The 22,784-nt window shown below is 57.4% G+C and overlaps 1 protein-coding gene and 1 pseudogene across 1 annotated transcript in view; both read right to left on the reverse strand.

Annotated features, from left to right (window-relative positions):
• Window positions 1-16,235, reverse strand: part of LOC102426008 (bone morphogenetic protein 8B) — a 20,526-nt gene extending 4,291 nt beyond the window's left edge. Inside the window, 6 exon segments of the mRNA XM_006109788.3 lie at window positions 10-36; window positions 39-149; window positions 10,218-10,366; window positions 10,747-10,936; window positions 12,907-13,074; window positions 16,163-16,235. Of these exon segments, the coding sequence (XP_006109850.2) occupies window positions 10-36; window positions 39-149; window positions 10,218-10,366; window positions 10,747-10,936; window positions 12,907-13,074; window positions 16,163-16,235 (718 nt within the window).
• On the reverse strand, window positions 4,102-7,863 carry LOC102440218 (annotated as a pseudogene).
• Window positions 16,236-22,784: the final 6,549 nt, after the last annotated feature.

Here is a 22,784-nt window from a genome sequence, read left to right on the forward strand (position 1 = left end):
AGCAGCCGCTCCTCAGGGGCCTCACTGCCCGAGGGGCCGGATGGGGCTGGGGCTGGGGTTCGCCCTGAAAAACGTGACCATGAAGGGCTGTTTGGAGCGCGGTGCCCGTCGCCCCAGCAGACCAGCCAGGCCAGGATCCACGCTGTGCCCTGAGACAGAGAGGAGAGAGGCGGTCAGTGAGGGCAGAGGCTCTGCACGTGGGCACAGCAGCAGCTCTGCCAGGGCCTGACGTGGCCACCGTGCCTGCTTCCCTCATCTGAAGACCGGAGTCAAGTCCAGCCCCAGCCCCGGGCAGCGGGTCTGAAGGAGACCGTGGGAGGAGGGCCACTCGAACCCAGGGCCAGCACTGGTGATGTCACAGAGCCACACGGCGGCCCCCACCTCGGTCTGAGGACTCCCAGGCCTGAGTCTCCCTTCCCGCATCCTCCTGGGATGTTCCTGTGGGACCGATGACACCCAGCTGATTGGCGCAGCTCCAGGGCATGGCGGTGCTCACCTGCCCGAGAGCAGGCCTCACTGTTCCCTACGCCACAGACAGACACAGGCGCAGTGGGCGGACACACTGGACCACAGCCCCAGGGCCCGGGTTCACCCAGGTCGGTCTCATTCCAGAGCCCAAGTTCCTATCCACAGGCCCGGTTAGTGGCTACAAAAGAAAGGAGGGCTGTGGGCAGGGCATGACTGGGGCTCCGCCCTCGGAATAGCGAGGTCTGTAAACATGAATTTACCCACAGCCTTAAAGACTGAGGCCGCTGTGGAAACGCTCGTTTGCCTGCAATGTCCACTCCCCCAAGGCACCTCCTCCTGGCCTCTTCCTATTCCCACGTGACCTCGCGATGCTTTCACTGTCGCAGCAACATAACAACTGTAGGGAGACCTTAGAGAAAAAATGTCCCTCATCCACCACAATTCACTGAGAGATTAGCGTATCGCTAGACGTTTAGGCTGCTTCCTGGCTTTCATTAGAAAGAAGAGGATGAGATAGAACCTCTTCATTTTCTTTTGTGGAATGTTAGCAGGAGCGTGATTACAAACTCATTTTTGTTTCTCATAGTGACCACCATTCTACTTCCGAGTGCATTCCCCTCAGTGTTGCAACACGGACACGCACACACATGCACACCCATGTCTGCACATAAACACACAGGCATGCATCATCATGTACAGTGTGCAGACGCACACATACGTAGGCATATATACGTGTGCCATGAGCAGGTCTAACATGACCCCCATTAGACACCACAGGCCAAGGACATTGCCTGCCCCACCCACACGCCTGCTCAAAGGTCAGCTCTTAAACAGCTGTGCTTTAGACCTGGGTCCATGGGCCTCGGTGAATTGACACCTAATGAACCCTCAGACCAACCTTTGACCTATGACATCACCTGCCACAAAACAATGCTCTGGGCCCATCAGAGGCTCCACGCGGACTGAACCTGCTAGGACAGGAGGTTGAAGCTGCAGGCGCTGTTGCTGGAAGGAGCCCAGACAGAAGCCATTTGGGAGAGTTTGGGTCATGGCGAGTCGCCGTCAGGAGGACGCAGGGGAACCACGAGGACACAGGCCACAAGACCCATGGAAGCTCTGCGAGCAGAGGGGACAGGCCAGTGAGGCCAGGACAAGGCGGCCACGGAGCCACGAGCAGATGGGCGCCTGTCATCAGGTGGCACTGAGTGGAGCTCCACGGCCTGGCTGACGCAGGGGGACGCCTTGGGCCCAGCAGCCCCCAGCCTGTGTGTGCCGCTGCCCTGTCCCTGTTCCCTGGACAGCCCTGCCCACTGGGGCCTGAAGGACATGCCCGGGGGCTATCCTCACTGTGTGTTTTTCTTTATGCAACTGTCTGTTCGGGATCTTATTGGGGTGTCCTGGGTGCAGAGAGAAGGACACAGCAGATCAACCAGCAGCACCACTGAGGCAGCACGTCACCGAGGCAGCCTGTGGGGAGCCTGACTGAGATCCTGAAGCCGCTGATCCTCGGTTCCATTTCACAGAAGCAGAAACCAAGGCCCAGTGAGCAGCACCTGCTCAAGGCCCCAAGCAAGCTGCGACCAGCCAGGACAGTCCCACCCACCCCCAGCACACCCTGCAGAGGCAGGTCTGGGGGCAGGGGGCCGGACTAGGGGACTGACCCGTCTTTCGGACAGCCTAACCTGGGAGGCCTGGGCATGGAACCCCTGGCCCTCCTTCCAGAGCCCAGAGCTCCCCTCCCATCATCTTGAGCAGGGCTCCCTGCCTTCTCCTGGCTGTCTTCTTGGGGGCCCCTCGGCTGCCGGCGCTGACAGGCCCCTTTCCAGAAAGGCGGAGATGGGAGTTTGGGAGCCTCTGGGGCCCAGGTACCGCCTCTAGACCTGACCTGTGAGGCGCTGGCAGGCATGCCGTCCCCTTTGCAGTAGATGGGGTACTCGAGGCCGTGCCTGGAGCTGTGGGCCACGCAGGATGGAAGACGCTGCTCCTCTGAGCCGGGTGGGCCCATGGGACCTCTAGCCTCATCCATTTCCGAGTCGCCCCATCAGAGCCCAGATGCCTTGGCAGCTCCCCTGCCTGATCCTGTCCTAATTCATGCGCCTCCCCAGCTGTGCCGGGCCAAGCCTCTCCCCAGGCTTCCTTCTGCCCTGGGTGCCCCTGCAGCCCCTGCTCCATCTCAGCCTGAACTCATGGGTGTGACCCTGGTGCCACGTTGAAGGTCACTCGGATGCCTGGTCGAAACCCTGGAGGGCATCCTGGCTGTGGACCTGGTCTGCTTTGTCCCTTGGGCGCCTTCATCGCGTGAGGATGGGGAAGCTCAGTCCTTTCCCTCCTTTCTACTGCGTAACAGCCCTGTAACTTGTCGGCCCCTGGGAGCCTCTGCCTGTCCCACACTCCGCTGGGATGTTCCAGCTCCCAGGGCACATCTGCCCAGGAGCCCCCAAAGGTGTCTACTCCATCCCACCCACGCCCATATGGTCATGCCCCTGGCCTCTGCCCCCGACACCCCCAGGCTATGCCCTCGGTGAGCACTGCCTCCCACCGCTCCATCCCAGGACCTGTCCCTTCCTGGGGATGAGGCCCCTGCAAGGCCTCCCTGAAAGGCCATCCTTGACCAGCTGGAACTTCCTGCTCTTACCCAGGGGCTCATGTTGGTTGTGCGCCTCCTAGATCCATGCTTAGAAAGTGCAAGCTCCAAGTCGGGTTTTAACACCCCCCTCGGGCCCACCCCACCCCAAACACACACATACTAACTCACATTTTTCTAAGTCTTTGAGACTAAGGCTTCAGGATGAAATACCTCAAGCCCCTCTTGGATGACAAGAGAATATTAACAAGAGGCCAGGTCAGGCTCCACGACAGAGAGGGAGGACAGAGAGTCTGTTCAGGACACAGGAGCACTGAGTCACGGTGAGAAAACCCGTCTGTCCATCGGTCAGGTTTCTAGAACTCCTCCCGGCGTGAGCCACAGCCCTTGGCAACACACAGGGGGACTATGTATGGAGGAAACCCTGGCGGCACCAACAGCCTCTCCCCTGCAGGCCTCCCACGACCAGGTCACGTCCCACCGCGTGGTCCTCCTTTTCTTCTGGAGACACACTGAGCCACGCGGAGGAGGCGTGTGGGGAAGAGGAGGTGAGGCTACAGGAAACAAAATCCAGCCACAAAATGAAAGGCCGCAGCAGAAAAGTCAGAAGGGCCAAAGGAGAAAAGCTTTCATTTAGGCAGCATGTCTTCCCACCATGACCTGACATTTATTTATTGATTGGTTTTTAATGCCCCTAGCCCAGTGGTCGGCAAACTGCGGCTCTTTGGCCCCTTGAGTGTGACTCTTCTGCAAAATACCACGTGCGGGCGCGCAGGTACAATGCGATTGAAACTCCGTGGCCCATGTGCAGAAGTCGGTATTTTGTGGAAGAGCCACACTCAAGGGGCCAAAGAGCCGCATATGGCTCGCGAGCCGCAGTTTGCCGACCACTGCCCTAGCCGGTTTATAAATTGCATTATTATTACTGTTATTATTTTATTTAAATTTCTTTCTCAAAAATACATTCCTAAATATACAAACTATACAATCTTGTCATTTTAATGCTGGGTTTTTTTTTTTTTTGGTATTTTCTTCTTTTTTTTTTAAAAATAATAGAACCCAAACTAAAAAAAATCTTCATCTTCAAACCAGAGGAGCACTAGAGGACGTGGGACGCAGAACCTTCATATAACACCACATAAATAACGCGGCCAGTCTCTGCTCATGGGGTCCCCAGACCAGAGGAAATACTTTTCTGGAGCTCAGACGTCGTCTGCGGAGAGGGTGGGGATGCTCATCCGCGGCCGCGTGAAAAAGGCCATCTTCTCCCTGAAAGACTGCACTTCTGGGGGCTCCTGGCAGCTCTGGCCTCTGAGCCTGTGCACACCGTTGGCGGCCGCCCTCATCATCCCGTCTGTCTGCAGCTCACCTTTGTGCCCCGCGGTCCATCTGCCTCTCCAGCATCCTCAGCAGCGGGCGGAAGCGCTCGTCCTCCCGCAACCCCGGGGGGCAGCTTCTTCTCCCCGTGGCTCCGGGCTTGTTCGAGCTGCTCCTTGAGCTCCCTCGGCACCGAGATCTCCTGCGTCGGCTGGCTGTGCCAGGTCCGGGTGGCCTGCAGGTCTAACTCCAGGTCCAGCGAGGTGCGCATCAGGTGCTCGCGGTGCAGGGATTTGAAAGGTGAAGGCCGCTTCATGTGGACGCTGCGCCACTCCAGAGAGTTTCGAGCAAAAGGTGGCTTCTTGGGCAGCGTGGAGCTGTGGCTGTCACTCCGATTCAGCCGGCACACGGATTGGCGCTGGGGTCCAGGGGAGAAGGTCTCGGAGCGGATGATGGTGCTTCCTGGAAGAAATGGCGCTGGGGACGGCGTGCCCACCCGCCGGGCCTTGGGCCGCAGTGGGCCACGGGGCAGGGGTCTCTGTGTTGGTCTTTGTCCACCTTTACCGCCGGGCACGCTTCCGTATCTGGTGAGGATTTCTCAGCAAAACCTCCTCCTCTCCCTCCTCCGCTGCGGTCTCGTTGTCACTGGTCTCCTCCCCGAACCTCCAGCTGTCTCCCAGATCCTGCTCCTTCCCTCCGGCCTCTTCTCCAGCTCCACCGCTGTCTGTCCCAGCAGAGCGGACACGGCGTCCATGCTCTCAGGCCCGGGGGTGGGGGCCCGGGCTCCCCCTGGCTCGCCCTGGCTTGGGTTCCCTGCTCTGTTGCTTCAAGTATTTGTAGTTCAGGAGGTTGTACCAGCGAGTGGACCTCTCCCCAGGCCGGCACACCTCAGCCAGGCTGATCTGGGCGCCTCCCAGGCAATCCTCCGGATGGCTCTGGTCAGTGGTACAGACGTCGGCTCTTAAGGTCTTCTGGTGAAGGGCTGGGTAGGACATGGACACCGGGAACACCTCATTGAACACGAGGGCATCCGAGGCGTCCGAGGCCCGTCCGGAACTGGCAGGTGGTGCTTCCGGAGCAGGGAAGGACGGCCACACGGATGCTCACTTTCTGGTCCTGCTGCAGCAACAGGGCAGAGAGGTTACTCAGCTGGACGATTAGTCTTGCAAACTGCTTATTCTTCTCGTCATACTGCAGGGCAACCCGAACCCGGGTTGCTCTCACCACGTCTGGCTCCTCACTGTCAAACACAGGGCCTTCTGACGCACCGAGTCTGGAAGGCACGCGGGAAAGAGAGGCCTCAGAATCCCTCGCAGCGACCTGGGCTCTGTCCGGGAAGGTGTGGTCGCTTCTCTGCACGGAAGCCTCATACACGCCACTGTCCCCGGCCACGGATTCATCCGACTCAGCAGCCGAGACGCACGCCACTTTGAGGCTACACCCCTGGGCCGTATTCACAGCTTGGCCCAACTGCTTGCCCTCCATTCCAGGTTCCTCCAGCTGGTACCTCTCCCGCTGCCACTGCCAAGGCTCAGTTCACAGAGTGGCACTCAGCTCCGGATCTTCAAACTCTAGGGGGCTCAGGAAGGCGTCTCCAGCCAGGAGGGGGTCATCGATGAGAGGGGAGCAGGGTGGGGATGGGGAGGAGAGGGAGGAGTGTGGAGACAGAGAAGTCATGGACTTCAGGGTGCCTGTCAGGGAGCTCAGGGCCTGCAGGCGGCCGCCCCCCTCATCCCTCTGGGTCTTGGCCACCTCGTCCTGGTGGATGGTGGTGATGTAGCCCGAGGTCCGGAAGCCCGTGGCCCCCTCCAGGAGCAGGAGCAGGAACTCCACCTTACTCTGCAATTCCGAGTCCAGCTGCTCGACGGGGTCATAGTAGAGGTCAGTGAAGCTGGCGGAGGTGGAGGAGTCCAGGCTGGAGGCAGCCAGGGAGCCCGGGCTGCTGCCAGAGGACAGGGACTGCATGCTGCTCCAGAGGCTTTTCAGCTGGGAATGCAGAGCTGCCACCTGCTGGGTGGCTTCCTCCAGTTCTCTCACCAGCTGGTTCCTCTTACTGTTTAACTTCAACCTCTCGGTCAGCGCCTTGCTCTGGGTGTCCCGGGCTGCCTGCAGGTCCTTCTCCAGCCGCTTGCGGGCCATCTCCAGCGGCTCCACCTCGCCCTGCTGATGAAGGGCTGATGAAGCGCATCTCCTTCAGCAGCTCCTCCTTCTCACCGATGAGGATCAGCCGGTCCCTCTCCGAGTCCAGCACTCCAGGCCAGGCCCACTGTCCAGCTTGGCCAGCTGGATCTTCAGGTTGGCGATCCTCCTCTTAGCCTCTTCGTACCGAAGGCGCAATCGGACCTTCTCTGCCAACTGATTGTGGCTGCTGGTACCGAAACTCCCCGAGATGTCCGTCTGGGAGTTCATGTCCAGGTACTGCTTTGCCAGCGAGAAACCGGAACTCTCTAGAGAGCTGCTGCTGGACCACAGGTCAGAGTGGGACCTTCTGTCGGTCCGGAAGCCGTCCTTCAGCATCGCAAGGCTCTTTTTTTTTTTTAAATATATTTTATTGATTTTTTACAGAGAGGAAGGGAGAGGGATAGAGAGTTAGAAACATCAATGAGAGAGAAACATCGATCAGCCGCCTCCTGCACACTCCCCACAATCAAGGTACATGCCCTTGACCGGAATCGAATCTGGGACCCTTGAATCCCCAGGCCAATGCTCTATCCACTGAGCCAAACCGGCCAGGGTGCATCGCAAGGCTCTTAATGAGATCTTGCTTTTCCTTTTCTCCACAGGTGATGGCCTTTTTGATGGCTTTCGTTTCTCTCAAGACAGCCTGAGCTCCATCCAGTTTGTAGCTGCCCTGAGTGTCAGACATTTTCTTGTCGATTTTCTGCAGGGTCTGGAAGCCGTGCTCTTTGAACTGCAGCTCCTGCTGGAGGTGAACCATCTCCCTCTTCAGCTTGTTGACCCGGGATTTTGCAGTGGCAACTTCAGCTTTCAGGATCTCAGGGTCATACTTAGAGCTGGACGACGAACCAGAGACCAAGCTGACCTGGGAGCCCAGCTTGCGCTCCCAGACGGCATGCAGCTGCTGATACTCCTGCTGTGCAAGCTCCAGGCGCTGCCGCTTCACCTGGTAGATCTTCTGTGCACTCAGGGCCTCCCGGGCCACCACCAGGTGATCCTTCAGCATGTGCTCCTGCTCCCGCCGCCACTGTACCCGGGGGTCCTCAGTCTGAGTGGTTTTGGTGTTGTGGTCTATGAAGTAATCTCCAACCCGTGGGTCATACGCCTCTTCCCATCCTAGAGGCAGCTCATCGCTAATGCAGGCGGCGAAGGTGAGCGGTTTGGTGTACCTGTCCCGCGGGTCCATCCAGCTGGTGGTGCGGCTCGTGTGGTCTATGTAGTAGACCTTGCTGTCGAAGTCCCGTGCCTCCTCCCAGCCCTCTGGCAGGGGCAGCTCCGGCCGGGGCATCTTCCCAAGAGTGGCCCGCACTCCCCCATGCAGCATGCAGCTCCCGGCCCGGGGAGGGGGGGTGGTGGAGGCAGTGGTGCCCGCGGCCGCCCGGCGCTCGCTCGGTTTGCGACTTCTCTATTATTATTATTTTAGTCCTCACCTGAGGATGTGTTTTTATGGATTTTAGAGAGAGGGATGGAGGGAGAGAGAGAAACATCGATCACTTGCCTCCCGTACGCGCCCGAGTCAGGGATCTAACCTGCAACCTGGGTATGTGCCCTGACCAGGAATCAAACCCACGACCCTTCCGTGCATGCGAAGACACAGGAGGCTCCGGGCTGGGGACCCGCCAGCCTGCTGGTGCCTCCACTCCGCCCAGCCTCCCTCTCTGAAAGGTGGACAGCCACAGGGCCTGGGACTGGCTCCGGGGCTCATGAAGGTCCCCAGGGGGCGCCCCTCAGGGGAAGACTCAGTGGCAAATCCCTTTCAGGCTCCATCGCTGAGCTCCTTTCGCAGGTGCCTGCCCAGTTTCAAGGCTCTAAACCCACTTTTCTGTTTCACTGGTTCCCAAACCTGTGTCCCCAGCGCACCTGTCCTGGAATGACATTTTTATGGACCTCAGCCAGGGCTACCAGTGAGCCATTCCCCACTTCAAACCTGCCCCTCTTCTACTTTCCCCAACTCAGGGAAGGAAAAAAGTATATATTTTTAAAATCCGCTGGCACACAGAGAACAGACTGATGGTTGCCAGAAGGGAGGGGAATGGGGGGGGTGAAAAGGGGAGGGATTAGGAAGTGCAGATTGGTAGTTCCAGGCCCTGACTGGGTGGCTCCACTGGTTAGAGCATTGTCCCCACAGGCCAAGGTTTCCCTCCCATCAGTCAGGGCACATACAAGAGGCAACCAATTAATGCATAAATAATGAAACAACACACTGATGTTTCTATCTCTCCCTCTCTCTAAAATCAGTAATAAAGAAAATTCAAATTGGTAATTACAAAACAGTCCCGGGATGTAAAGTACAGCATAGGGAATATAGTCAATACTATTGTAATGACCATGTATGGTGTCAGGTGGGTACTGGAAATACCTGGGGAAAACTGTAAAGTATATGATTGTCTAACCACTATGCTGTCCGCCTGAAATTAATAGAAAACCATATGGACTGTAAACTGTAATTTAAAAACAAATCCAATGGCTCCGTCCACTTTATTCCCGATCCCTCTCCCCACTTGTCTCCATTTCTGCTGCTACCAGCCCCCCAGCCCTCACCCGGACACTGGCTGCCGGGGCCTCTCTGGCTTCGCTTCACTCTTGCCCCCACAGCTTACACATCTCGCTGCGGTCAGGGTGTGTACTTATGCACACAACAAATAAAGCTTTTACTTACAACAGTTGAGATGTAGAAAAACTTGCAGAGGTACTTGTACAGAGAATTCCCCTATACCCAACGCAGTGTCCCCCGGGAAATGTTAAATCTCAATTACGATGGTGCATTTGTCACAACTGAGCCGGTATTGATACCTTCTTAACAGCATGATTTATCCCGATTTCATTCGTTTCCCCGGGTCCCTTTCCTCTCCAGGAACCCACCCAGGACCCCAAGGGCACGGAGTCATGACGCCTCGGGCCCTCTGGGCTGTGCAGTTCTCAGGCGGCCCCGTTGTTGATGGCCTTGCCGGTCGGGCATTCTGCAGGCTGCCCTTCAGATGGGTCTGTCTGATGTTTTTCTCATGGCGACACGGGGCCGTGGGTTTGGGGAGAAGACCCCCGAGGAGAAGAGCCTCCCACCCCCATCCAGGGTACACAGAGCCCAGTGCGTGTCCATGGGAACCTTGGTCGCCGGGCTGAGGTGGTGCTGGTCAGCTTTCCCACCGTCCAGTCCCCTCCCCTCCCCCTGCACACTGTCCGGGGGAAGCCAGTCACCGAGGGCTGCCCACACTAGGGACGGGAGTGACGCCACACCTCCGTGAGGGCTCTTCTATGAAAAGCTAACTCAGACCCTGCCGCCCTCCACTGCTGTGCAATTCAAGAAGCTCCCTAAAAACTCCACCCCTTCCGCTGGCTCACCCTGACTCCGCATGCCGCTGCCTCCCTCAGCGCCTCTCCCTCCGACCTCCCCCTGACCCCTGCTCCAGCCCTGCGGCCCCCTGATGTAGTCACACAGGATCCGGGCCCACCTTCGGCTTTCTGTGCCCACTGCCTGGGATACAGGAGGCTCCGCCCCTAAACACCTGGTGGATGGATGAAGGCCTGAATCCTCCTTCCACAGGCGAGAGAACGAAGGCTTGGAGGGTAAGTAACCTGCCAAGGTCCCAGTCAGAAAGCTGCAGAGCTGGGGTGCAACCCGGACCCCTGACCAGAGCCCGGGAGGAGGTTCGCTGCCTGCCCCCGGCCTTACCGTCCTCTGTTTCCACGTAGAGGCGGAGTCCCAGGTCCCTGCTACGGTTCAACAACCCGTGGTCACTGGCTGCTGTCACGTCCAGCACCAGCCAGCCCTCGTCCTCAGCTCGGAGCGTCTGAAGATCCAAAAAGAACAAGTCAGACTCCCTGTGGATACGAAAGAACAATTAACCGAAGCCGGCACAGCTGCCTTCATGTTTCCTGTGCCCACCTGGGGACCACTCCTGGGGCGTCGGCCCTCCTGGCCCTGAGCTGGGCGCCTCACTGCCTCATCTCACCGCATCTGCCGTAGAAAGGTGCTGCCGCCCCCGTGGACAGATGGGGAAACTGAGGCTTGGGAGCTCGGTGACCCGTCCAAGGTCCCACAGCCAGGACAGTAGCGGGGGGATAGAAGCCAGGGTGCCAGGGCCTCGGGCCAAGCATCTTCCTCTTGGAGGGTGTGCTCCCAGGAAGCCCCCGTCCGTCCCCCCAGGGCTGGGCCGACACACCCACAGAGTTTGACCGGGAGGCGGGGTGTGGGCAGGCACCTGTTGGCCCGCTCTCTGACCACCTCGAACATGCTGACGTGGAGGGTCCTGTTGAGCAGGTGGGTGCTGGGCAGCTTGTAAATCCGGAACTCGGCAGCTGTGACCGCCTCCCCCGCCGGGATCTGGGTCAGGTCAAAGCGGAACTCCTTCCAGGGGGGCTCCTGGTGGCCCAGGGAGCGGTCGAGCTCCACTGCAAGACAAAGCGGGCTGTTCCCTCCTGGCTCTGGGCTCGGGCTCCAGGGTGGCAGGGCCCGTGGGAACCAGGGGCCGGACAGCCTGGGAGAGGCATTTCCTCCCCGGGGAACGGGCCTGCCCACAGGCTCTGCCCCCAGTGCTGAGAGGCCCGGAGCCCGGTAGTGAGGTGCCCAGCACAGCACCTGACGCACAGTGGGGCCAACAAGGGCAGCTCCCATTTCTGCCCCCAAGCCTCCGACCCAGCAGGTCCGGCCCCGCCCCCTCTGTCTCTGGGCCCACAGATTAGCAGAGAGGACAGGTCCCCCCTCTGAGAGACGGACGTCAGACCCAAGGAGAAGAGGCCGAGTGGCGCAGGGCCATGACTGGGTGCACTTCAGAGCCCACCAGGTGTGCGGATGGACGTGGGACGGTGAGCGCTCACAGCTGACACTGGAGCTGGGCCTTGAGGGTGATGGTGAATTTACCACGAGGTCACGGGACAAGAATGCGGCAGAGGAAGGGACCGGTGTGAGCAAAGGCCTGGAGCTGAGAGATGACAGCACAGACAGGGAGACGACAGCCATAAAACACAGCGAAGGGCGTAAGGGTGGCAGGGTCCTCTCGGAGCAGGTGAAGGAGGAGGGAGGCCAGAGGGAGAGATGGAAAGGAACAAGAAGCAAGGTGGGAGTGACAGCTCCTGGGGAGGCCCCGTCAGTGCGGGAGTCAGAGGTCCCGTGGTGTGGTGGGATCTGGGTGGGCTTCCTGGAGGAGGTGACATCTGAACTGGCCTCAAAGGATGGGATGACGGAGTCTTGGCAGGTGGGGAGGTGGCAGGGAGGGCTTTCTAGGCAGAGGGGACATCGAATGCACAGACTGAGTGGGCCAGGGCCACCCACAGATCAGAGGGGTGGGGTACGGGCTGTGAGTCTGGCGGTGGCCTGACTGGGGTGAGTTGGAGTTCCGGCCTAGGAGCATGGCTGTGCCTCTGGCCAGTGGGTGGCCAGGGCTCCAGGCAACAGGGAGCAGGGTGTGGTGTGGGAGCTGTGCGTGGAGGTGGGGTGAAGCATGGGCTGGAGGGGGACCTGAGGTGGCTCCGTTGAGGGGCCTGGTCCAATACTTTGGGCAAGAGGCCGCTTGTGCAGAATTAATCCCACATGCCCAGCTGCCGGAAATGCCCAGGACAGTATATTTAGGGCCGTCTCACTTTAGCCTTCTGTCACTTTCAAACACTAAAAATCTGTGTTTCCGGAAAGCAGGGGCGGGAGCCGCCCAGCACCTTCCCCCAAACCCAACACTGAGATTTTAATGACACGTCTGAGAGTCTTTCTAAAGAGTCTCTCTCTGGCTACTGGGCTCAGTGACCACAAGTCACCAGGCTGGTGGCAGAGGCGGATGTGGGGAGCACGTCCTGTCCTCGTGGTGGGAACCTGGTCCAGGGAGGGCCGGGCAAACAGCTGTGCTGGGTGGGGCCAGCAGACACACATGTTTGGGCAGGAGATGAGTGTTTCATTCCCAGACCGGGGAGGAGAGGAAATAGAATGTCCATCACCAGACAGGAAGCTGGACACGCAGCAAATGCCCACGGGGAGCCAGGCTGTTTCAGAGACACCGGCGGCACCGGGTCCTCCGCACAGGCCGAGAGCGTGGGGGGCAGGGTCCTCGGCAGACACACGCACTCGCACAACTTTGGTGACAATTCCCGCGGATTCAGGGACCACACAGACCGAGGCCATCACGGGGCCGTGTAAGAATCCCGGGTCCGCGGGACGGAACAGGCCCAGGCTGTTGGCTGTCACAGGGTGTGGCACGGAGAGCGAAGGCGTGTCGTTCCTTCACACCCTTCAGCGGACGGACCCTCTCAAAGCATCGCCATGTGCATCTGTCCCCAGGCACAGTGGGACTGATGGGTGGGTCACCGGGCCTCTGTCTGCAGGCCTGAGGCTGATTTCCATGTTGGATCGGGGACTGAGGGAACCAGCCGCACACCTGCCAGCTCCACGTGGGCACCACGCCGTGCGGCCTCCTCCCCTTGCTGGGTCAAGAGCACCTTGTTCACTTTAACAGACTCTCGTTCCAAACTTCCTTCCTGCGTTTTGATAAACCAGCAGGAGTTCCAGCTCAGGAAACCGCCCCCCTGGCTGCTCCCGGCAAGGCCTGGGAAGACGGGAAACTTTTAGGAAAAGAATGCGTTTTATCAGAAACATAAAACTTTCTGGGCTCTCGCATTAAACCAGACATTACTGTAACTGGCCAAAGGGCGTGCCCCCTCTCTTTGCTGGAACTCTGTGGATGTAGAGTTTTTCAGAGGTTGCTCCTCTGGGTTGGGGAAGATATTTCTCCTCAAAAGCTGAGTGAAGAACAGTATTTGATGGGACCTGGAGTTTCCCCTGTGGTGGTTCCTGGGCAGGCTGCCCTGCCCTGCGAAGTGTAGATGCCTGGCCTGTAGCCGGAGCTTCTGGTCCCAGCCTCCCAGCACGTTCCCTGTGTGGGCTCAGCCTCCTCATCTGTGAGGTGGGGACACTGGGAGCCTTTCCATGCAGGGCTGTGAAGGGCTTTGTAACGGGCAGGGATGGTGAGGTAGGAGCCCCCTCTTCCCCAGGAGGCAGGGACGGGTGCTGGCCTGCCATTTCTGAACTTAATTGGTGCATCAAAGGGACAACATCCTGCCAGCACCATCAGGGGCTTCAAGAGCCCCGGGGGAGAAAATGGAGCCATTCGATTTCCGTTTCTGAATAAAAGTATGAAAGGAAGATTATAGACCATCAGTGTATCCATTCAGCTGAGAGGCATTTGGATGGCTTCCAGGTGCCTCCTCTTCTCCGGGCTGGCCTTCATCAAGGCGTCTGATCCTCGGGGCCTCAGTATCCACATCTGAAAAAGGCCCACTGGACACCACGTCAGATGAAACTGTCAAAAGCCAGGTTTGCTACTATAGCCGGCTTTAAAGTATAGTAAAGTTACTTCAGTTCTTTATCGGTGATGGTCCAGCAAGTACTTCTAACACATTGTTCAAGAGTATTCCCTTTCCGGTATCTCTTCATGCGCAGCCTCCACCTTCCCCATCACCAGGGTCTGGAGTCTCCCAAAGACGCCCAGGCCCGGGGAGGTGGCCCCTCAGCAATGCCCTGGGGCCATCGCCCCAATTCTGGCTCAGGCACAAAGCAGAAACGGACCCTTTCTTCATGAAAGTGCTGAAGACCCTCAACATCAAGCTCAAAGGGCAGAGATCGCCACACACTCTGCTCCCACGTTTCCACACACGGAGAGGGAACCCAGACGTTCTCACCTGTGTGGGCTCCTTCCACTGCAGGGGGCCGCCCCCACCCTTGTTGGACTTGGCCCGTGGCTGCTCCCCACCCTGCTGCTATTGCTTGATGATCCTCAGAGGGAATTTACGGGAAAAGCCAAGGTCTGTACGTGATTTCTCGGGCTTTCCCAGTATACAATTTTGCTGCTGATTGTGGGGTTGCAAAGTTCATTTCAGGTCCCCTGGCAGGTTCAGATGGGCTGGGCAGGGGGTGCTCCCTGCCTGGCCTCTGTTCTGGATCCTGGCCACCTGAGTATGTCCTGCCAGGAGTCCTCTCTCCGTGGTGGCACTGGTGGGGGACGGGAACCACTGCGTTTGGAGCTAGGTTTCTGGGCAGTAAATTATTTCCCCCATCTGCAAAATCTGGGGGGCACCTAATTTCCCCTCTGGGCACGTGACAGACTTCTGACTATGCCGCCTTCTCATGCACTGGAGGCTTTCTAAGAGCACTCGCTCTTTCCTGGTCACATCCAGGAATATTCATTCATTCATTCATTCATTCATTCATTTGACATGTTTGAAAGCAGTGCTTACTGAATGCGAGCCGCTAGGCCTGGGGAAACTGCAGACAAGCTGGACCAGCCGGCCGCCAGCGAGTGTGTAGTGGGCGGGAAGTCAGGTAGCAAACACGAAAGTAAACAAACATAGTCACTGTATGTGATGAGCGCCGTGAAGGATATGGGTGGCATTGGGGACAGGACGGGGGTGGGGGGGTGGGACTCACTTTATGTTGTAATAGTTTTAGATTAGTTAGATTTAGAGAAAAGTTGTTGGAAGAACAGTACACAGACTTCCTATATGTTCTTTGCCCAGCTTCCCCTGGTGATAACACCTTACACAAGCAAACCATAGTATACTTCCCAAAACCAGGAAATTGATATTGGTACAATACCATGAACTAAATATTGACTTTTCTTGCATTTTACCAGTTTTCCCACTAATGTGCCTTTTCTGTTCCAGGAGCCAATTCAGGATCCCACAGCGCATTTAGTTGTTTTGTCCTCTGTAACAATTGCTGTCTTTCCTTGTCTTCCATGACATGACCCTTTGTTGCATGTCCCTCCCTGTGAGTCTATCTGATGCTTTCTTATTAGATACGGTTGAAATGATGGATTTTGGAGAAGAATGCCACAGAAGTGATGTCTCCTTCCAAGTACATCAAATTGTAGAACAAAGTAAACAATATGTTAATGTATTGTAATGTAATGTAAAAATAAAATAGAAATACAAAATTTAAGATGTAAGTAAACCATCCTAGCAGGTTTGGCTCAGTGGATAGAGCGTCCGCCTGCGGACTGAAGAGTCCCGGGTTCGGATTCCGATCAAGAGCACATGCCTGGGGTGCAGGCTCGCTCAATCCCCAGTAGGGGGCGTGCAGGAGGCAGCCGATCAATCAATTATTCTTGATTTTCATCATGAATGTTTCTATCTCTCTCTCCCTCTCCCTTCCTCTCTGAAATCAATAAAAAAATATTTTTAAAAAAGATATAAGTAAAACCTAAAATCCTAAATTTGAATTGGAAATATTAGTTTGAGGTCATGATTTTTTTCCTCATAGAAAACACATATTCCCTAGCTTTGCCTACTGAAAACGCCTAGAAACGATGGCCACGCAGGGGCAGTGGGAGCCCTCACGCCCAGAGAGCAGTCGCAGGGACCCACTGCACCACATGGACGGGGCTTTGGCAGAGTCGCCGATTTCCCACCCAGGGCAGGAAATGCATGAGCAGAGCCTGGGACATCTCACCAGAAAGCAAGAAGCTCTCAGAAACTCCTAGGAGAGGTACACGCACTCAGAAGCCAACCTGACGGGGCTTCGTAATGGCCAAACAGGACAATTTGAGTATCGAAGAGAATAACACCCGCAGCAGTGTGACTAGCCATCGGTTCACCGCCCTCATCAGTAAGCATTTTGCGTTGGACCCGACTTCTCACCCTTGGCACTGCCCACCTTTGGGCCGATCCCTGCTGTGGGACTGCCCTGCGTGCGGCGGAAGGTTAGCAGCATCCCGTGTCTGCCCACAGGTGCCTTCTCCTGCCGAGTTCTAACAAGCGAATTGTCTCTGGACAGTGCCAAACATCTGGGAGGCTGAGAACCTCTGCCAGGAATCAGTTCATCATCCCAAACCTGGTAAACGAGGGGGGAAAGAGTCAAGTTTGGAGGAGGAAAGGGACCAGTCATGTAAAGAGGTGGAAGAGGCCCAGGCCGTGTGGCTCAGTTGGTGAGCATCATCCCATCCACCACGAAGGCCACTTGTTAAGCTCCCGTCTTCCAGGGGCCCTTCCCCCCAAAGGCTCCTGGTCCCCAGGACAGTGGCTCAGGGCCCAGCACCCCAGCTGTGGGCGAGGGCACTGCTGCTGGTCTGGGAGAGGCTGCCTGTCACGGTGTCTCCATCGGAGGCCACGCATGTGTTTCACTTTCCTGTGGGACTTGCCGGCCCCGAGGCAGAGGGCAGCTCAGGGTCCCGGAGGCGGACGGGCTGGGCCTGTCTGGCTGGTCCTGTCGGTAACTGAGGCCGACGGGCCCACTTCAGACCTAAAACAGACCCGGGTTCCCTCGGCCGGTGCAGGCCCACGGGGGAGCCGAGGACTTGATCACCTATCGATTCTGCATCCTGAGGGCTTCCTCCCACCAGAAATCTCGGCGCTGCCGAGAGGAGCCCCAGGCTGCATGGCTGCGGTATTTTTACTCAGTTCTCATTACTGACTTTTTCAGAGCTCTTTCCATAAATGGCTCTGCTCACATAATTACCCGTCCGGACCTCAGCCGGCTTCAGACCCCAAATTACAGGGCGCACCGCACACGCCACCACATCAAGCCTGCCAAGGCCAAAAATAGATCCAAGGGGATGTGAGCCAGGGGGATGCGAGTCCTCCAGTTCAGACCCGGAAAGCACTGAACTGTGGGCGTTTCCCAGAAAGATGTGGTCACATCTCGGGGACACTCCTCCCGCGGGGAATGTGTTCCCTGAGGAGGTGGCCGCCTGTGCCTCCACTCTGTGCTCGCCCCTGGAGGAGCCCCCATCGGGAGGCAGGGGGTGGGCGCATTCTTTGGTCAGAGCTGCAAAAGCCTTCAGGGCAACCCTGCAGAGATGGGGAAACTGAGGCCCAGAAGGTCAGAGACTTGCCAGGGGTCACAGGTCAGGTAAGGGTCCTTCACATGGACTCTCAGACTCGAGCTGCTATAAAGTGAGTGGCCTTGGGTTCCTCTGGGCGGAAACACTGGGACGGGGCACCTGTCTTCAAGGTTCTTCTGTCAACAGGTGCCCTGAGATGCCTGCTGCAGCCACCCCCCTCCAAGCAGGACACTGCAGGGACCTGGGATCCCAGGGGAGGACCCAGGGAAATGCTGCACCCACTGTCAGTTTCTGAAAAGACAGAGCGGGCTGGCCTTGCTCTCCCCACCGCCAGGCCAGGCTCCTTCCCCGGGTCCCGGCCCCGCCTCCCGCTGAATTCCTCTCCTTCACCTTTGCCCACAGAGATGGCAGAGGGGGCAGGAGGGAACATGAAGAGTCAGATTTGGTCCCTGCTCCCAGGTGGTTCAGGGTCTCCTGGGGAGGAGGATAAAGAGGGTAGACACACCCCTGATCTACAGGCAGAAAGTGACTAACAACCAGGAAGCATGGGGGCTCTAACCATGGAAGGAGCCTGGCTCTTTGGGAGGAGTGGGGCTGGGAAGAGTCAGGTTTATGGAAACCCCTGTCTACCCGCTTTAAAAACAGACATGGAGGTGAGTGTAGTCTATGCAGAGGGTCTAACATGAGCAAAGGCACTGAAGTAGGACTAATGTATCAACCAGCTCCCATCTATGAAGTTCCGACCGTGAGGCGGGCATCCAGCTGGCCTCACTCCACGTTTCGCTTAGTCCTACACAACCCGGAAGGTAGGCCTCGTGCACCTTAAAGGTGTCTTAGGAGTGAGGAAGTGAGGGTCAGAGACTCTAATCTAAAAGGAACCTGTGTAAAGTCTCACGGCTCCCAAGTGGCAGAGTCAGGATGAGCACCCGGTTTGATACGGCCACGGAGGGGTGAGTCCAAGGATGCTCAGAGCAGCTTTATTCATAACCCAAACCAGAAACAAGCCACGTGTCCATCAGTAAGAATGGATCCAGGTGGTGTGGTCATGCAACGCAATACAATTCATTTACGTATAAAAAATAACTACAGATACAACATCGTGGGTGAATCTCAACAATATTATGTTGAGTGAAATATGCAGAGGGTATAACACACAAGACTATGCACTGTATGATTCCATTCACATGAACTTCAAAGAACAGGCCAAATGAACGTGTGGTGACAGGAATGAGAAGGTGGCTGCCTGAGGGGATTGGCTGGTAGGACTCCCGGGGCACTCGTGTCATAAGTGCCTGTGTGGTCTGAATTTTGCATAATGAGCATGTGTTATTTCTGTAAACCCCCAAACAATAGACACTTTAAAAACAGGATTCTCAGTTTACAACGTACACAGTCCAGTCCGGTTCAGAGGCCCTTACTGGACCTAATGATAGGCCAGGCCTCGGGCGGGTGGAGAGGCAGCTTCTACGTAGGAGAAGAGCAGAGGCTGTACAGGCAGGGAGCCCACCTGCTGTGTGGCCTTGGGAAAATCAAGGAACATCTCTGAGCCTCATTCTTCTCCTTAACACACATGTGACAGGAGCTATGAGATGGCAGTGGAGGGACAGATGTGGAGGTCTGGGCTGAGGTCACCCCTGGGTGTCATCTCACATGGTCCCTGAGCAGCCCCTTACCGTGGGTACCGTGAGCATCTCCATTTTACAGAAGAGGAAACTGAGGCTCTGAGAGGTGGACTGGACAGTCCAGATCACACTGAGAGGAGGCGGCAGAGTCCAGATGCAAACTCTGTCTGGGTACCAGGTCAGAACCCTGAGCCCCGTCCTGTCTCCTCCCCGCTGTCCATCCCTCCTGTGTCCAGATGGGGGGTCACTGTCTAGACTTGACAGCCACCTCCGTGGCTCCTGTGTTTGTCACTTGTCTTTCCCACTACAAGGCCAGGCCCACCAGGGCAGGGACTTTGCTTTGTTCACTGTCATATCTCAGTAACTACAACTGTGTGGCACAGAGCAGGTGCCACATGACCATTTGTTGAGTGAATTAGTGGAAAAAAATGAAAGAATTCCCCAGTGAAGAACCAAAGAAAGTGGCCTGGGGCTCATGGAGGTAAAGAGTCAGCCCTTCAAGGTCACAGGGCTGAGCAGGACCTGGGCCAGATCCCCCACTCCCAGCAAGCCCGCCTCTCCCCAATACAACAGCCTGTTTGTCAACACCTCTGTCACCTGAGACCCAAGAAAAAATCAGTCTGGTGCAGGGAAGGGTCAGGACAAAAGTGAAGATGGCTCCATTCGTTTCTGGCTGGACTTCTGCCTGCAGTGCTGTTCCTGCCTGCTTCTCAATCTGGAAGAGGAGCACCTGTCACCTGCTCACATGAGGTGGAGGATTCAGGAGGAACAGAATTGGTCCTTCCTGCCTCTTTGCTCCTCAGGAGGGGCTGGGTCGACCTGAGATGCCCGAGGTGCAGCCAGTCACACCCGTGCGCAGAGGGAATGGGGTCGTGTTGTGAGAAGGTACCACCGACAGAGCCTCAGGGCCAGAGCTGGGAGGCCCCTCGTTTTTCTGACACCATCACTGTAGACTGGACGGGAGACCAGAGGCCCAGAGAAGAGAAGGAGCCTGACCCAGGAGGTGGAGGAATCCATGGCAGCCCCGACAGGACAAGACGCTGGTGTTGCCTTCTCTCCCCTCGCTGAGCCCAGGTGACACCAGAGGCAGGCTGTCTTCCCCACGTAGATATCGATTTGTCCCCATTACAGTTTCCCGGCCATGGGAAGCCAAGATTCTACATGGATGAGATTGACAAGACAGGCCAGGTAGGGCCACCAGCTCTGACCACAGCCCTGGCCTCCTAACACAGGCACTGTCCATCATGACATGGGCTCCAGACGTATCTGCTCAGACAGAAGGCCTGGACCATGTGCTGGAGGCCTGTGACAAGTTCATGGCCACTGGGTCCCACAAACTGCCACTGATGGTCAGGGACCTGACCGGCACCAGGCCTGGCTTCCCAGGAGCCAGATGAGGCCGATAGGAGAGGTGGAGCAGGAGGCAGCAGGTGTGGGAGCCGGGGCGTGGGAGCTGACAGCACAGCGACTCTGCTATTAGACTCCATGTGGCTCAGGGGCCTGGGGCCTGGGCCTCCAAACAAGAAAAGAGTCCTGCTAGGTGTCTAATCCCCACATCAGTCTAGGTAATTACCAGTTAAAACCACGCTCACTGAGAGTTCTACTAGTGCAATCAGTATGTCAGAATAAAGAAGTCCCTCTGACAGCTGGCTGGGCCCGCCCACAGCTGGGCTTCCACTGAACAAGGACCAGCCTGTTGATCCCACAGGCCTTAGATCTTATGAAACACACAGAGGTGGTGGAGGAAGAAGCTGGGGTTTGGAATCCTCAGCCTAGATGATGACATGGACATGCTGTGTGGCCTGGGCTGGCCATTCAACCTCTCTGAGCCCATGAAATGAGGCTGGTAACACAGCTTCGCATGGCGCTGCATGGATGAAACAAGGAGATCTAGAGCTATGGATGTTCAAACGCTAGTTTTATCCTAAAAATTTGTGGAAACGCCTTTGGCTGCCTATTTAAAATTCTCTTTAAAGGGGTTTTCCCTGCGGTATAAGCCACATCGGGGGGCTCCCCTTAAAATTGACCCCCGGGCTGAGCAGTAGTGGGAGGGCCCAGAGTCAGTGATGTCTGCCCAGGTTCACCTCAAAGAGGGCCTGACTCTCTTGCTCCTTCCAAGTATCAACCAATCACACCAGGACTCTGAGGATGCTCTGATCACTAGGGGCCCCTTTTATAATGAGCGGGCCTGCGGCTCAGAGAGGGGAGGGACTTGCCTAAGGTCACACGGCAGAGTCAGAGGGGGCCAGGTCTTCCTGAGCTCAGGGCCCTGCTTGATCCACAGCAGCAGCTCCCATTAGGGCTGTGCACGCCTTGACCCAGGGGACGCTGGCTGAAGCAGGACATGGGCTGGGCGGTGACTCACTCTAGGAGATGGCTCCCTTGGGGGCATTTTCCCCGTGACTCCATCCACAGCTCTTCTTGGTCCGGAGCCTGGGTCAGCTTGTCCCCAGTACAGAGGTCCAGCCTCGGTTCCACACTCTCTGTCCCTCGTCCCCACCATGCCCTCTAACCAGGAAGGCAGCATCCAGAACCAGTGACCCCAGTCCTGTGCCTGGCACTGGGCTCTCTGTCTCCTCCTGCTCATTGCCTCCCTCAGCCCACCATCAGCCCTCCTTGGCTGTGCCCTCTTCCTGCCCTCCTGCAGGAAGCAAATGGCTGAGGACCTCACAGTTCCTGCTGCTGCTCCATCCCCTGGTTCCTCTGCCTGGGCCACTCTGAAAGCTCCCTCCACCCTGAGAGCCTGGTGCCCCGACAGCAGACATGTCCTTAAGGATCAGAAGTAGGGCCAAGCAACCTGGGTCTGCCCTGGCTGGGCCGCAGAGAGGCCCTGCTATCTTGGCTGTGACAATGCCTCTCCCAGCCTCACTGTCCTCATCTGGGATGAATGTCACGGCTGGTAACTGGGCTCTTGGGAGGACTGGGAGAGGCTGTGGGTGGAGGGAGGCTGGTGGCCTTGGCAAGGTCCTCTCCCTGCTCTCAGCCCCTCAGCTCTCCCCACCTCCCCACCTCGAGCCAAGCTGCAGGTCCAGTCTGGTGTCTTTCTGAGCCCAGGCCCCTGCCCATCACTGGCCACAGACAGGAGGCAGAGGGGACGGGGGACATGATTGTACATTAAGGAGAGTTTAGTAATGGAAAAGGTATTTCTGAGAACTTTAAGGGTAAATGGCTCCAGATCTGGCTGCAGAGGGGAAAGCCGGGCTTTGCCTGGGAGAACAATGAGGGTCCAAGCTGCCCATCGGGCCATTGCACAGGCCTGGACACACTGCATGTGAAGCGCGTCCCAGGCTCTGGGCGTGGTGACAGGACACAGACGGCCCCACGGAGCTGAGGCTGCGCCTTCCCACCTGGTTCTGACAGCCACACCCCCGCCTACAGGCTGCCGGGAGGCTGCTGTGGACTCAGGACACCGGGTCCTCCCTCCGCTCTGGTCACTTTGGTGATGTGACGGGTGCTCTACAGTGAACTTTGTCCCTCTCCTCCTACTGCCCTGATCACAGGACAGCATGGCAGCCTGTTTACTCATCGTCTCCCAGGACTGGACTGTCTTCCTGGCACTGCCCAGGTCCACCTGACGGCACATGATTCCTACCTTTGGGTGTGTTTGGGGGCGGATGACTGTACTCGCCCTGGGACTCGAATTCCTGCGTCTGCCCCGCCCCACCCACAGCTCACGGACCCCCCACCCTTAGACCTGGCCCCGCTGACCCGGGCAGCCCCCACTCCCCTGCGGGGCCCTGTCCACCACACGGTCACTCCTGGCTCACCGCCGGGGCACCCACTGTCCGAGGCTGGGCACTGCCCCCTGCAGCCCGTGCTCCTGCCAAGGGGCCACCCTGGGGGCGCCCGGACCCGGAC

This window comes from Myotis lucifugus, unplaced genomic scaffold (genome assembly GCF_000147115.1).
Source record: "Myotis lucifugus unplaced genomic scaffold, Myoluc2.0 scaffold_260, whole genome shotgun sequence".
In the NCBI taxonomy this organism is placed as follows: domain Eukaryota; kingdom Metazoa; phylum Chordata; class Mammalia; order Chiroptera; family Vespertilionidae; genus Myotis; species Myotis lucifugus.